A 16,318-nucleotide genomic window follows, 5' to 3' on the forward strand; every position below is an offset into this window, starting at 1 on the left:
AAGAGGAAAGAAAAGAAGAAAAAAGAAACCAAGATTGGAAGCCCTCATTGCACATGGGAAAGGGGATGTTGAGCCCCAAATCCAATTCATGAAGATAGATGTAGCAATCTTTGCCAAGAAAGGGAAGTCAGAGAAGGGAGGAGAAAGGGAGAAAAGCTCAGCCAAAGTAAGTAGAAGCCATTAGGGTTTCTTGAAAAATGGTGATTTCCGTGCTATAAATTGAGCCTTCCCCTACCCAACAAACTCAATCCACAACCTGCAGAGAGCAAGCTTTATTCTCTACCTTGCAAAACTCAGATTGCACTGTTCACCTCATTCTCCGATTTGTTTTTCTTTTTTTTCTTGGAAGAACCCTCGCCTTTCCTTTTCCTTTTTTCTCTAATCAAAATCCCTCACAAAACACCTCATCCCTTACTTAGACCCTTTCATTTCTCACAAACCAAACCTAACTTCTCTCTTAGTGCTAAACCCATGTTGGTTTTGCTCTCCATGCCTCATGTCACTCATGCTGGGCTGAAAGACCATCTGTAAGCATGCCAGAACTACCTGCAAGTCATCATTATTCTCGTTGGTGAAGATTATCCAAAATATCTCCTAAGGTTTTGCTGCCCTTTCCAGGTATTTTGGGGCTTGATTTTCGAACCTAAACAAAAAGGGCAATCTCCTCATCTGCGCTTTTTGCAACAAGCCCACCATCTTTGGAAGGAAAAAGCCCCTGTATCTATCAAAAACCAAAAAATCAATTTATATATGTATGGGTTTTTTGGATATTCAAATATATGAGTACTTAAAAGAGTTATTTATATTAACACTCCTTGAAGGTTGATGGTTTTTCACAAAATTCTTTGAGGTTTTAAAAATTACACGACCACCCCCTGAGATTTAAGATTGTTTTCACAAAATCCTTTTTCGTTAATTGTTCCTCTAACTATTGATGATTTTATTGAAAAAAACCTTACTCAAATGACAAAATTAACCTCAATGAATGTATATGCAATTTAATTTTAAAGACTAACTTTGTCATTTGGATATTTTTATTTTTATAATTCTTGGAAGAAAAATCAACGAAAATAGGTTTTGTGAAAACAATTTAAAAACTCAGGGAGTGTTTGTATAGTTTCTAAAATCTCATGAGATTGTGTGAAAAACTCAAAAACCTCAATGGATGTTAGTGTAAATAAATTACATATTGGTGAAAAGAAAATTAAAATAGGTTTGTATAATAATGAAAATTCATATTCCTCTTTGGTTTGTTTGTATTATAATTTTGTAAAGGTTAATTGAAAAAAATGGAATAGCTTGGGCCGGCAAGTCTTATACAGAAGCTATATATAACCAGGCCAGGCCCTCAGGAAAGTAGTGTGAGTTGACTTGGCCCACAAATATTTTGGGCTTAACGCCGGCTAAGTAGCAAGCAAGCAACCATGCATAATCTTGATTTATTTACAACATCTAACCATCTATGGCCCAGTGCAGTGTGCCAACCTTCAGAATTTAAAATTTTAAGGTCCGAAAGTTACTTTTGTTCCTTTATATATTTTGCATTCAGATTTTAAAGGAGGTTCTATTTCTATCCAACCCAGGAAGTGGGCTGCTTATAGCTGACTTAACATAGGATGAAGGGGCGATTTCATTCCACGAATCCTAATTTCTACAAGCTGATGCTCCGGGTAGGGCATATCTTTTTAAAAATAAATAAATAAATGATAGTTTAAATTAAAAGAGGAGGGAAGTTTCTCACATATATATTACCAAAGTGTTATTGAACTTCGAACTTAAAACTACTATGCAAATCAAGACCTTTTTTTCACCAAGCTAGACCTGGTTCGCCTGAATATGACATCCCTTTTAGAACATTGATTATGACACTACTATAATCCAAGTTAGATGATGGCGTATGCCCACAGCCCAACTTCATGCTAAGTTAACCCAAATAATTCCCAAACTAGGAAGTTGAAGGACGCCCCCCACCCCGCCCCTCCCTACATACTACAAACCACATAGCATGTGTTTAGGGCTAGCCAGTCCAAAACATATCCCCCAGAATCTCAAGAAAATGCCATGTGGACCTTCCTTGAGGTCTTGTAATGTCCCACCGCAGGTTGCGTAGACCATTTTGGTCGTTGACTGGATAAATTTATGAGTGACGTGGCTGCAAGGGGCTAAGGCTACAAGTCGAGATCGGTCTGGGACCCACTCATATAACAGAAGGAAAAGACTTGAGCCTACCATCAGTCATCACCGTTGAAAAGTTTGCCGATCCAATGAGTTGGCCAGTCAAAGCTTGATCATGGACCGTCAATATCTGAGTGGCTGCCACAGTGAAGTTGGGACCCAACCCACAGTAAAGGTTGGGGACTAAACTGGCGAATTTTCCGGCGCAAATCGAAGAGTGAGAGAGAGATGGAATTGCGAATGTGCAAAATCAAAGGAAAATGGGTGAATTGCTTGGCTTGCTTATGAGTCATGACCCAGCCCCCCATGGCACTTTTTTAGGCTTTAGTTTTTAGCACCACTTTAACTGGAGATGGGGAAAGGGACAGTGACGAAACGGCACCAGTATGTTCTGTTTAGAAACGACGCCGTACGTCTGGACTGGATCCCACACTGAACACATTATCTAAAAAGCTACCCTTTTGCTGTTGCATCTTTTCTTTATGCTAGTATGGATATATTTTGCTGGCCTGGCCTTTCTCTTCTTCCTAAGCTTGATATTAGCATTACTTCAAAATTAAGCAAAGAGGCAGAAGGCTGAAAACTAAACATACTCATGTACATTAATGGCAAATTAGAGATAACCAACCAAGCCTTAAAATGTGACATTGCTAAAAGGAGCTGCTGTGCTAAGTGGAAATAACTTGATGCAAAACAGAGACAGAGATTACAAGATTAGAGATTAAAGTAAGAAATTAACTCTCTTTTTTTTTTTTTTTTTCTTTTTGTATACAGAGGAGGGAGCCATTACATTACATTACAAATCTCTGAACACCCACAGTAAAAGCATGAAGACAATCCAACACACCCATATGAAACTAAGAAAACAAAACCCAGAAGAGAAATGAAGTAGGTAGCTAGTGAGTGAGACATTAGTGATTAGTGTGTCCAAAATGGAGCTAGGGGGGACTCACAAAAGCAACTCCTCTTCCTCTGCCCTGCTGCTGGTCATCAATTAGGTACTTTTTTGCTATGTAATTAGGTCCTAGTCATTTTCTTCCTCTTCTTCTCTCTCTCTTAAAAATGAACAAAAAACTAGTATTTGAAGAAAGAAGAGAATCAATTTTCAGAGCCAGAGAGCCCCAGCCTCTTTGAGAAGAGGAACCAGAGTGCCATTGATGTGAGAGGCCATGACTCTGTCCATAGCACCCACAAGCTTTCCACCAATGAAGACCACAGGAACAGCAGAGGAGGTGCCCAAGAGCCTCATCAGGGCCCTCTCCAAGTCTTTGCCTCTTGGGTCTTCATCCAGCTCGTACACAGTTGGGTTGACGCCCATGCCACAAAACAGCCTCTTGATGGCATGGCACATGCAGCAGCTGCTCACGCTGAATATCACCACAGCGTTCTCTGAGGCCATCCTCTCTATGCGCTCCAGTGGGTCGCCGCCCATGCTACTTCTCGTGGGCATATAGGAGCCCCATGATTCTGTCTGGTACTGCATTGTGGTCAAAATCAAATATTAAAGAACAGAGTTGGTTTTTTTTTGGGTAAAGAAACAGATAGCTAGAAACAGGGCTTGGCTAACTTATAACAAGTGTTTGAAATTGAGACAAGTACTGATGAGTGAGGAGTGAGATTGGTGAGGAATGGAGGAGGAGAGGGTTGGTATTTATAGAGCGTTTAAGTTGTCTAGTCTCTATGCCTATGGCCTATTGGTTCTACTTTGATTTTTTTTATAAATATTTTATTTGATGGGTAGTCTTGGAATAAAATATAAAAGTAGGGGTCTAATATTGTAGTCGTCAGCATGCAGGAGAGAAATGCAGGAGAGAAATAGATGGAGATCTTTTCCTCATGGTATAATGAAAACATGAGAGAAAGGTGTTGCACTCGAAATTTTGTGTTCGAATTCTCATTTCTTGAATATAGTTTATATGCATGAAATTTATTTAATTTTTTTATAAATATAAATGATATTTAAGGATGAAAAAATTAATTTAAATTTTTAGTACAAGAATAAATACTTTAAAATGAGATTTCTAGATCAATTAAATAATATATGGAATTAATGGGGCGTAGGAAAAGCTTTATAGAGAGGACATGAGACATAAAGCTCAGCTGCTCAGACTTTTTCAGAAGAGAGTTTGGGTAATAGACGGCTATGTCCGTCCTTGTTGTCGGCCCTACCTATCCCCTACTGCGCGATCAATTTAATTATCAATTAAAAAAAGCAAGAACGTGCCCATCACAAACCGTTGTTCCTTCTCTTGACGTAACCCTTCATGCGCATTTTTGGATTCTTAGTTTCATCCCTAAAAACCCTTTGGGCTTTGCTCTCTCTCTCTCTCTCTCTCTCTCTCTAGCTCCTGCAACAAGCCCTACTACACTACCACTATCTTATTAGCTATTTAATTAACGGAATTGGTTTAAAATGTTATTTTGAGGATACAAAAAATCATGCTGTCGTTCCTTTTGGACAATTGCCTCAAAAGGGCTTTTTTAAGACATTTTATATTGAGATGGTAAATAATATACTAAACGTGACACGCAACACGGATTCTAGGATTCGAATCCAACATCTTGCTCAAATGAGCAATTACTTTAAATTATTTCATATGTCCAAAAACAAAAATATATAGTCTTCTTCTTGTTCTATTTTACATGTGAGGGGATGGGGATGGGGATTCATTACTAGTTATTATTATATATAAGTATAATTTGTATATGCTAGCTTATCTGTTTGAGTATATCTTTTTCAGTTAAGAGATACCTGCTGCCAAATTGTTCTTCAGAATGTTTTTATATGGAATATCTTATTTATCTCCCATCCCATCGATGTATGGATAAAGGAAAGTTCAATTTTACATTGGTTTGGGAAAAAGGATACTGTGATACGTACATTCTATTTCTGAATATAAAGTTACAAACAGAAATTAACAGGTAAAAATGCATATATCAATCTTGTGCTAACTAAAGTTAAGAGAATATTAGAAGGGATAATGAGATCAAGTGCCTTGGCTTTCAATTTGTAATGAATAAAATGATGTAGTTGCAGCAGGTGGGGCACATGCATGCTTGGCTCCATGGCTCACAGCACGCATGCTTAGACATGTATGCAGCATGTCCTCTGTGCGTGGCAGTAACTTTTTCATTATTCAGGGTTTCATATATAAAGCATTTCCTGGTCAATTGCCAGTACTAATTAATAAATATTAAAGATATATAAGGGTAGACCAAAGCAAACCCAGAGAGAGAGAGAGAGAGAGAGTAAAATAAAAGCAAGTGATGGAGTCCGTACATGCAGAGATGTTCCTTTTAACAGGAAAAAAAGAAGGGTTTTGTGCTTTTGGCAGACTGAAGAGATGGTGCAGTGCAGGCACTGAGGCAATTAAGGGTATGTCTTGGGCGAGAAGGGAAGGAAGGATGCCCTAATAAAAGCGAGAGGCCTGGGCGAAGAAAAAGAAATTGATATTATTCGATTGTGCTTGTCACTTTTCACCCTCTTTAATTAATTTTCTGCCTCTTATTTGACGAACATATAATCTCCAATTTAATTATATATGATCGAAAAAGTAAGCCCGTGAATCTCCTTTTTGATGAAGATGTACCGTGCACGTACGTGTTTTAGTTTTTTTAGATGAGACTTTATAGTTGGGCAGACAGTTGATCAGGATCAGAGCCTGGTATTTTCATTTTGAGATCATGCATGTATGTGTAATAATGTGTATGTATGGTCAAAGCTCAAACCCCATGGTTTGAACAGACAAACGAAATAACCCAGATGAGAATAGAATCATGGCCGTGGGAGGATTGTGATGTATGTAGTATTCAAAGCTGAAGAGATCCGACGGTGGGGGTGTAGTGTAGGAGCTTAGTGTGTACTTTTGATTCTTGGGAATCTCTTTGTTTTCTTTTCCGTGGAGAGAGAACATCAAGAAAGAAAGAAAGAAAGAAAATTAAAACCCATTAATTTCAATCGTACAAAGTTTTGCGTTGGGCAGCAGAACAGGGAGGGAGGGAGGGATAAAGGTGTTGGCTTTATATGTACAAGTGAGCGAGCGTGATCAAATCCTCAGCTGTTGAATTGTCGCAATGTACGTAATGTTTATCTTCTTCTGTATCTGATCAGATATGAGTTTTTTGCCATTTAGAGTGGAACAGGCAGAGAAAAAACAAAACGGGAGTGCGTTAGAGTAGCCAAATGAGGTGTGGGAGTGTCCATTTATAAGTTTATCTGTCTGAAGCTGCTGCTAGCTGGTAGCTGCCGAGGCACGTAATTATGGAAAAGCTTCTCGTCTTTTTTTGGTCATAATGGAAAAGCTTCTTTATATGCTTCAGCAACTCGTACCAATTAATTGTCCCCGCTCCAGTAATATTCGTGTAGTTGAGTTTCTTTATGCTAAAGTTGTAGCGATCAGAGTTAATCTATATCATGGTTGCTGATGTAAATATTTATATTACCCCAAGAACAAAGTTGCTGATCTAATTAAGCACGTGAGATTATAATAATTTGGGATAAATTCAAAGTTATAAGAATAGTTGGATGTGATCCTCGTATTATGTCTAATTCCTTTGTTAGGAGGCTTACTAAATTTTTTTTAATTTATTTGTTCCCTTTAGGATGCAGTGGAACAATTTTCCACAGGGCAAGTGTTTTGGATCCATCTTGATATACCCTAAGTTTAAGGGTGTGCTTCAAACTTAAAAAGAGAAACATCAATGGAGGATGTCATGTCTCGCTTGTTTGAAGTCCCTGGAATTATATCAGCTGGTTGGTGGTAAACAAATTTAAACATGAACACTGTTATAATAATTAGGGATGAACAGAGTCTATGGGCCCCCTGGGCAGGGCACGGCAGGGGCAGCATGAAGAAGAAACTTTGATGGAAAATTAGGTGCGAGCATGCAACTGTTGGACCAAACATTTGGTTTGTTTGGCATGCACAGTTTGCACAGATGCACAGTTGCACAGTTGCACAGTTGCACTTGCCCTGTAGCCTGTATATGAGTAATATGATGAGGATGAGGATGAGGAGGGAGGATGAGATGAGGGAGGACGATGATGATGTATTTTGTTGAGCAAAGTCTGACGCAAACTCAAATTCTCCTTTTTAAAAATTATAAAACACGACAACACCAAACCAATGCTACTGCCTACTTCATAGAATACTGAATAGCCCATAGCTCCTTGAGCCGTTAAAGCGAAACGACATGACGGCTTTTCTCAGCCTTTGTTGCGAACCAGCTGACGTTAGCCCAACGTTGACTGCTTTTTCTCTCAACTTTTACTGCCATCTAGCCTCCTGTTTGTCGCTTTCACTTTCGACAACCACGCTTTATTTACTCATTTTTTTAATATAATATTAAACTAATGACATGATCAGTTAATTCATACATAATTAAAAACTTAGCTGGGTATTTATTTGGTAATGTGTTCTACTTTATGGACATTGATAGAATAACTGGTTAGGAGGCTTCAAATATCAAGGCTGTTTTGTTCTTTCTTCTTTTTAGGAATTTGAGCGCGCGCTCTCTGTGTTCTTTGTTAGTGTGTTTAGAACAAAACTGAATATTTAAATGGTTTTAATTTGCAGTTGAATGAATGAATGAAGAGGAAGTCTGGTTTTGGTATATGAGAGAGAAAGAGTGTATCGGTATTGGGATCTGTCGGTGGTTTTGTCTTCTCTCTCTCTCACTCTCACTCTCACTCAGCTTTGTGTTGTGTCGTCTGTGTTCCAACTTCCAACAGTGGCTTAGTTTAGTACTCAACTGTCACACGGCAACGCGTGTCTCCAACTCTTCTGTCCTTGGTGCCTGATTGGGTGCCTCAAATCACTTATTCCTAACTCTAATCACAGATTTCTTAAACAAACATGTATTAATTCATCATCTTATCTTATTGAGTTTGTTTAAGATAAATATAACGAGTCTTACTATTTTCATCATCTTAGTCTCCATGCAGAATCCATATCAGTTAACCAAGCAAACAAACCAAGACGGTTTGCTAATTACTATGACTCTAACCATTTGTTACGTATTTTCAAGATTTTTCTAGCATTAACAAATTGTTTGTCGTTTGCAAACGTCTTTGCTCTTGGCCATATGCTATGTGGGGCCGGAGAGAGAGGGGCGGAGTTAGATTCCTCTAGTACGCAGGACTTCACTCTTGTCTTGGGAGACAAAGTTATGTTGAAAAATAACGAAACATGTGAACAACCAAGAACGTATTTGTGAAATTCAAACTTCTACTTTAGACTTGAATAATGAATACAACTTAAATAGCAAACTAAACAAAATAATAGGAACAACTACTCCACGATTAAACCATGACTTCATGACTACTTAGACTCTCCTATTCATTAGCAACTAAACTACTAAGTCCCTAAAGAATAGAATTTCCACAATTTAACCAGATAAACATAAACATAATAAATAGAATAATAAATATTCTTAACAAGTTGGGCACTATGTTATGTTATGTTCCGTCTGTGTGTTTTTATTTATTTACATAAAGCATTATTCGAGTTGTATGAGTAACTAACTTTTAATGATTTAAGCTACAAGCCCCTCGTTGTATGTCATGGTTGTTGGATTACATCTCTTCCAATTCTAGGTTGAAAGCTAGTTTTCTATTTTCTGTCTCTTTGTAGTTTGATACAAAATATATTATACAGTTTGGCCATTTGAAGTAAGACGTAAGCCCATTCCAATACATAGTTGGATGGGAAGGAAATACATAATGCAAGGTCCTCACTATAGAATTCTTGAAAGAGGCAAATAGCCAAAGAAAGAAAGAGGTGATAGCTTTTATTAAGTTGGTGCAGTGCTGGCCATGTTAAAGGTATATACATAGGGGGTAAAGGATGAGACAGCAGACAATGGTCTGTCTGTATCCATTTCCACTATTCTTGTTCTTTTCTACTTTTAATTATTCCTTTTTTTCTATTTATAAAAAGAGGTGTACAATAATAATAATAAAGAGCAACGTCCAAACAGCAAACATGCTCTGTGTTTTCTAAAAGTTCCACGGGCACCTCGTCATACACACGTGATTCTTTCATCACCAATTCACCACCGACCTCAATTCATTCCTACAATTAATTATACATAATCTATAATCTCGATTGTAATAAGGTTCAATGTTTTCGTTTCCCAGCGTAAACCAAACACTTTTTCATCTAAAAATAGTTAAGCACAAGGTTTAACGTTGCACAAGTTCTATTCAGACAATAACGACTACATTAAGTTATTAACACTTTTGAATATAATTAAACAAATAACATCACAGGGAATGAATCAATGTCACAGGAAGTAAACTACAGAAACTTGTATAATAAAATCTCTCCAAACTTCATCCATTGGGTGTGTGTGTATCTGAATTTTACCCTAAAACCCAACCAACATATCCTTTTTCTCCATTCAACAGTGAATGAACATTTAACATCCACAAAATTATGCAGTTGAAAAATACTAAGTTACAGACATTTACTATGTGCATTTCTAATTAGGTAGTTAATTAGAGGCACATTGCAGGGAGAAAGGGAAGCTTCACTAACTAATTTTTTTTTCTTCTTTCCCAATTGAGTTTCCTCGTCACCTACAGCACAACCTTCTCCCTTCTTCTGAAACAGAGAATTTTATTGCCTAGAAATTGGCGTCATTTGCATGGATGATTGCTGGTTGTAGAATTTTCCATCTGAAGCCTGAAAACTCGGATAAGAATTTGCTGGTGCCATGAAGGGAGATATGCCATTTACTGGAGCTCCTGCTGGGTAATCAGGCATTGAGGGTGGTGGCTGTTGTTGGGCCATGCTATAGCTGTATGGTACAGCGCCCTGCATATATTGGGACACCGGGTATTGTGGTACTGGTGGTAATGGTGGCAATGGTGGAGGAGAAGATGATGGAGGAGGTGGTGCCTCACTAGGAGTATATTGTTGGTTGGTGGTAGGGACATTAGAATGCGGGATGGGAGGAGATGGAGATGGGTTAGAGCTCTGGGGTACGTAAGATGACGATTGGTCATTCTCGAGCTTAGGCCTCTTTTCGGGTGGATAATCACCAGAAGGCTCTTTAATTGGATTGCTGATAACACCCTCTGATGCCAGGGAGGAGAGCACATAAGAGAGCATCTGGGCTGAGGATGTTGATGCGGTCAGCTTTGCTGCCACTGCAGCAGCTGCAGACTTGCGGGGATCATCCTCCACATGACCAGATTTTTCGGGAAAAGGAACCTGCTGTGTGTACATTACTGGAGCTGATTGTTCTCTACCTACCGCCATAAAGCTGTGGGGTGCTACAGAGGTATGAGCTTCTTTTGAGCTCTGGTGTGCTGCCGACTGCATATTGTTGCCATTCAACAACCGATGGCAGATATTAGTGGCCTGCTCTGACTGGGATTGTGCGGCCTGGAAAACAATATATGTATAGTACTTAAGTTAATAGGTGTACAGATACTATACAACTAGAGTTTGTTGTAAATGGCAACAGAAAGAATTATGTATAAATGTATAATTAGCAGATCACAAGTGTCTTTTTACTAATCTAATTTGCAAAACCATATTGCTATGAGTTATTTGATTGATGCAAAGCCGAGGCTCATGTACAGCAACAAAGTTTTGCATCATCAGTCAATTAATCAATGAAGGCGCACAAAATTGATGCAAAATCAAGGAGTGATATATGATGAAATATGCAGGGCATTCCAAATCAACCTAACTTACAAGGATGGGTGCTCAAGCCAACCCAGTGGAATACCACAATGAATCAACATATGATTCCCAAATGAAAGGCATATAAAGCATAAGATTTTTAATAATTTCCAAGGTATTTACCAATCTACAAATCTAACTTTAGTTTCCAATTATGAATACTTACATCTATGCATATAAATATATATGGAGAGTTTTACCAGGAGCCTTGTTTTTTTTGGTTGAATATCTATGTATATAAAGTTTATATATTTCGGCATTCAATTTAAATCTGATGGCGATAAACTAACAAACATTTGTATAGCTAAGTCATACTTCCACAACAAAAGGAGATGATTGATATGCATGCCAAACCTGAAGTTGGTCTCGGACTTGATCCAACTTGAATTCCTGACAACAAAACCATGTTAGTTCGCCTAAAATCATAATCTCATATAACAGTCAATGACAATTCTGATATTTTGCTGTGTCTGCCAACCAACCTGCTCCTGAAGAGCTTCTCTCAGGTGCGACACAAGATTAGCTCTTGAAGATTCTACTGCTGTTAGTTGTTCAATACAGTCCCTCAGTACAGCATGCTGCCCTTGAACCTCCTCCACAAATGCAGATCCATGAAATTGCCCTAGTCAAGACGGACTATTCAGGACAAAGAAAGTTCTAACAAGAGATGACCCATTCAAGTATAACTTAAGTGGGAAGAATAAAAAAAAGAACAGCAATTATTGTCTTTTTTCAAAAAAGAAAAAAAGACCCAAAAAAAAAAAGACGAAACAAGTTAATCATAAACATAATAATTCATAATCTTAGTAAATTTTACATGTGCATACATTCTCTTTCAAATCTAGCCAATCCACTGTTTTCCTCCCCAAATTGCATCCCAAAAAGTCGACCTCATTAATTCTCTCTTTCCTCTCTGTATAACTCAACACTATACTTTTTTGTAATCTCACTGTTTGGAATTACAAAATACTAAATAACAATATCTGTAAAGAATCTTATATAAGTAACCTGAAATACAGTTTGTTTTTCATCTAGCGCACAATATTAAGTTAAATGCAAACACAAATACACATAAATCACAACATTACACATGTTCACAGTTGGAGAAACATTCTCAAGAATTTACTCATTTGGGGTATACCTGAATTGAAATCACCACCAATTTCCTTATCTACCTTCTCAAGACAGCTAATAGCATTCCTACATTTGCTCAATATAGTGTCTTCATCCATCTGCCCATATATGACTTGGTAATCTGAAACTATTTTGTCCAATGCAGTTCCAGCAGGCTGTTTCTTTTAAAAAATTTAACAAAACAATAAAAGACAACAAAAAAAAACCATCAAATTATAAACTGAAATAAATGCTCAAACAACCATACAGGCATATACAATTTGAATTACCAGTCTGGCACCCGAATGCTTCCCATTTCTATTAATATTTTCCAGGTGCTTTCCCACAAACTCTTGCTTGAGAATTTGACCCCGAGAGCCAAAAACTTTTCTCTCATCCCATATACCAACCTATAAGTAAAAAATGGAAACAGAACAATCAGCAACAGCTCCATACTAGTCTCTAGAATAAAATTTTGATACATAAATATATATACATTTCACCCACTAATAATAAAGATGAAAATAACAAACAAAAATAACAATTTGGGAGACACGATTGCAAGCATTCAAGGAAAAAGAGTATATGATGAATACACATACACATATGTAATGCATCATGCTGCAATGTTTCTACATAATCGAGTCCTTCTATGCACCTTATAAACTGATAAAATTATGGTTTTCTCAAGGTTCTCAAGAAAAAAATGAAATAATCTCCAGGACAACTGATTCCAATTGGTTCTCTTATAAAAAAATGTAGAAAAGAGGTTACACAGTTATACCAGTCGTTGTGCTGCATTTCTTCCAAATTCATCTCCACTTTCAATTACATCACGAAGAGCATCTGGAAGAACCTTCCAAAATTCACCAACAAACTCTGAACCTTTTCGCCTGCTGTTCTGTAAAATATCATTTGCAAGATAGAGGAAAGCCAATCTCTGATCACGTGGAGCGGAATGAAATTGCCTAGCCCATGTTTCAACAACTTGTCTTGCTTTATTCATATGGAAAATGCACCAATGTGATAAAGCTTCATTGCATTAAGGAGAACATCCAAGCAATCAACACCAAAGATAACAACAAGTATTAGTTATAACTTGTAAATGAACTACTTAAAAAGTATACATATCAACTGAACAATAAAGTAAACAGTGATCATGGAGTAGCAGGTAAAGGAATTCAAATTTGACATGGAAAATCCATTGAATATGTGGATTTGACAATGGATTGCAAAATCCAATTAAGCTTTCCGCACAAATAAATCCTCATAGGTACCCCAAAATTTCAAAGAAATGAGATATGTAAGAGAATTATGAAACAAAAGGGTGCTACTTTATCCCACAAAAAGAAACCTGACTCACTATGTCAATCAAAACAGCAAGGAAAATGGTCTAGATTTATACTTCAAAAATATCTAAAGAAAACATTGATTTCCATATGATGTCAGAAAGAGGATACTCTCTATGCTTGCTTGCGAGTTGTTGAGCTTGGCTAGCTTTTCCACTAAAATCTGCGGATTAAATGTACTTCCCATGATTCCAGTAAGATTTGGTCCAACTAACGAGGCACAATGCTGGCTTTTAAACTGAGAAAACCTTCACACAAAACAAATAAACATTTAAATATATATAGAAAACATATCCTCACCTAGGAAGACAACTAGAGGCACAACATATTGAGAACAAAGTTTCATGTGATTAGTAAGGAAGCATAACTTACAGGGTTACAATTTGAAAAGTTAAACAAAATCTTTAGAAAACTCAATGGTTGGCCTGAATAATGGGCAATCTCGCATTTGCAAGTTGCAAACAGTCAAGTTCATCATCATCACCATGGACCATGATTAGAGTCAATAGATTCACATTGATTTGTTATTGGTACAGTTTTTATGTTTTTTGAGAAATAACATAGCAATTTTTCTTCATGTTCACAATTTTAGACTATGAGTGCTTCCTATGATAAATTCTTCAAACTGTATAATGATTCCAGTACCCAAACCAGAGCTTGAAAGGATAATTTCCTCTCCATTTCACCTAAAACAAGGGCATGGAACGAGCCTATGACAACAACGAAAAAAAATATTCAGATAGAAATGTTTTTAAATCTAGACAGGGATAGTAAAGAAAATATAGACAGTGAATTGACACTGAATCTGAAGTTGGCTATTAGCCCTGTACAAAGCCTGGAAAATATGATACCTATATCCGCTATGAGAAAACAATAAAGACAATACTTGTGTGCTAACTGGCAGTACACAATTGTTTCATAACATGGGACAAAGCTTCCTCCTCAATTTTCATACTTCTGTCCATTCTTGGATTCCGGAGGGAGGAGATAATATAGTTAAAAACTCAATTTAGATGGCTATCTCTAATAAATAAAGATAAATCCACTCCATATCTAGAAATTGTAAGATGTAACGATGGTGGCGTTCCCTATACACTTCAAACCATTTGTGAGACTGATAGATGAAAAAGGATTTTATTACACTTTCAGATGATACATCTAAGCCTTTGGGCCTTCTCTTGGGCTAAATAGTTTATCTTCTGGCTCTACGTTTGGAAGCAAATGTTCATCAATAAGAGAGAGTTGCTCTAGATGATCTAGATGCTGCCAATTCCGTACGATCTGATGCCAGATTCCAAGAATTGGTTTTGACATTGTGTTCGCCTGTTAGGTATTGCATTTTTTTCATTTTGGGATAGTTGACATGTAATGATTAAGCAAGGAATGAATGAGAAGTTTCCTTCCGTGGTTAACGATCGGAAAGTAAAATCTTCGTTGTACATACCAATAACAGTGTTACCAAATGGCTTGTGCACTACAATCTACAATTTGGCAATAACTTCTAGATGAAAAGATAGAAAGACAAACCAGCAAGAATCATTGTTCCGAATCTGATTCTCTACGCCAATTCATCCAATTTCGTATTTTCTTTACCAAATTTTGCAACACATGATACTCCCTCATGGTATTTACAAACTACCAAACATCAAATATGTTTGTTTATAAGGTTTCCATCTTCAGAATCATGCGGCTACTCAAAATTAAATACTCAATGACCAATCACAGTGAAATTAAATAATTAATTCACCCGAACCGCAATGACTAATCACATTGAAATTAAATACTCAATGACCAAGCATAGCAGATTAATGAAAGCAGCATTCACCCAAACCCCAAAATTTCTTTTCATTTTTCCCATTATCTACATGTTATCCCTAACTTTGCATATCCAATTAAAGCAGTTATTAAAAATGTTACTCCAAATTCTGAAACAAACAAAATATAAATAAAAATCCTCAAATAAGCATAAGAAGAAAAAAAAGGCAGACATTCGTGGGCTTTGCATGAGAATACAACTACAGCCCTAAAGTAGAATTAGGGAATAAAAAAGCATAATTACCAGAATGAAAACAGGAGGACTAAGAATTGGAACCCTAAAGCTTGAAGTAGGCACCTTTTTGTGTTTCTAAGAATGTGGTGGGGGTGAGAGAATCAGCTAGCACGCAGCAGTTCATCCATGGATGGTTGGGTTTGGGTTGGAATGAGAATACGGGATTAGTTGGAGGGTGGAGACGAAGCTGACCCAGCTGAATTCGGACTCAGAAGCTCCCAAAGACGAAGGCTTTTTCAAGTTTAACGGGTTGTTTTTTGAGTTCGGCTTCGGCTATTCCTCTCTCTCTCTTGGCTTCTCTTTTGATAATTACAGTACGGTCGGGATTTTATACTTCCTAAATCACCCCTTCCATTAGGGGTTTTAGCCGTAAATGTCAAGTAGTACAAAACGCATATCTGCTAAGGCAACGACGTCGTACGCATTCATCTAAATTTGTATGTGCATAGCATTCTCAATTTCTCACGTGTGTGACAGTCCGAGGTTGTTCTCTCACATTCCCCATAGAATAATATTTTGTTTCACTTTCCCCTATTATCTCAAATTTTCATTATCAACTAATGTGAAACGTAACACGACAGTTAATAATTAACTAATTATAAAAAAACCGAGGTTCAAAGTGAGTTTAAGATACAACGGAATGAAATGCTATCGTATTAAATTAAGGAAAATTTACTATTATACTCAATATAGGGGTTTAAATTATAAAAAAAACCCTATATGAAATGAAACTTTAGTAACACACCAAAAACTCATTTACAACATAACAAAAAGGCTTTTAACTTCTTATAAATTACAAAACTGCCATAAATCTCTTAAAACAAGCTCAACCTCAAAACCTTATAAAAAAAACCCAAAACACTAAATAGGGCATCAAAGTAATTTAATAATCAAAATTAAATTCAATAGGGTCAGCTTTCATTTTTTGAGTTTTTTTT

At 37.0% G+C, this 16,318-nt stretch overlaps 2 protein-coding genes across 7 annotated transcripts; both read right to left on the bottom strand.

The window, feature by feature from the left end:
* Positions 1-2,836: 2,836 nt before the first annotated feature.
* LOC103330302 (glutaredoxin-C1) lies at positions 2,837-3,821 on the bottom strand. The gene has a single exon (XM_008232849.2). The coding sequence runs from the start codon at positions 3,656-3,658 to the stop codon at positions 3,281-3,283; it is 378 nt and encodes a 125-aa protein (XP_008231071.1). The 5' UTR covers positions 3,659-3,821; the 3' UTR covers positions 2,837-3,280.
* Positions 3,822-9,463: 5,642 nt separating this feature from the next.
* LOC103330303 (ENTH/VHS family protein) lies at positions 9,464-15,702 on the bottom strand. 6 transcript variants are annotated; one of them, XM_008232854.2, is made up of 8 exons: positions 15,390-15,702; positions 13,442-13,578; positions 12,766-13,013; positions 12,272-12,391; positions 12,010-12,157; positions 11,351-11,490; positions 11,223-11,258; positions 9,464-10,565 (listed from the first exon to the last, which is right to left on the bottom strand). In XM_008232854.2, exons 2-8 carry the CDS (start codon positions 13,515-13,517, stop codon positions 9,795-9,797), a joined length of 1,539 nt encoding a protein of 512 aa, XP_008231076.1. In that variant the 5' UTR covers positions 13,518-13,578; positions 15,390-15,702; the 3' UTR covers positions 9,464-9,794. The 6 variants fall into 6 exon arrangements, with proteins under 6 accessions (XP_008231076.1, XP_008231074.1, XP_008231075.1 ...); XM_008232852.2 differs by having other exon boundaries at positions 12,010-12,163; positions 15,390-15,697; XM_008232853.2 differs by having other exon boundaries at positions 15,444-15,684.
* Positions 15,703-16,318: the final 616 nt, after the last annotated feature.

Source organism: Prunus mume, linkage group LG4, assembly GCF_029339155.1.
Source record: "Prunus mume cultivar Tortuosa linkage group LG4, ASM2933915v1, whole genome shotgun sequence".
NCBI lineage: Eukaryota > Viridiplantae > Streptophyta > Magnoliopsida > Rosales > Rosaceae > Prunus > Prunus mume.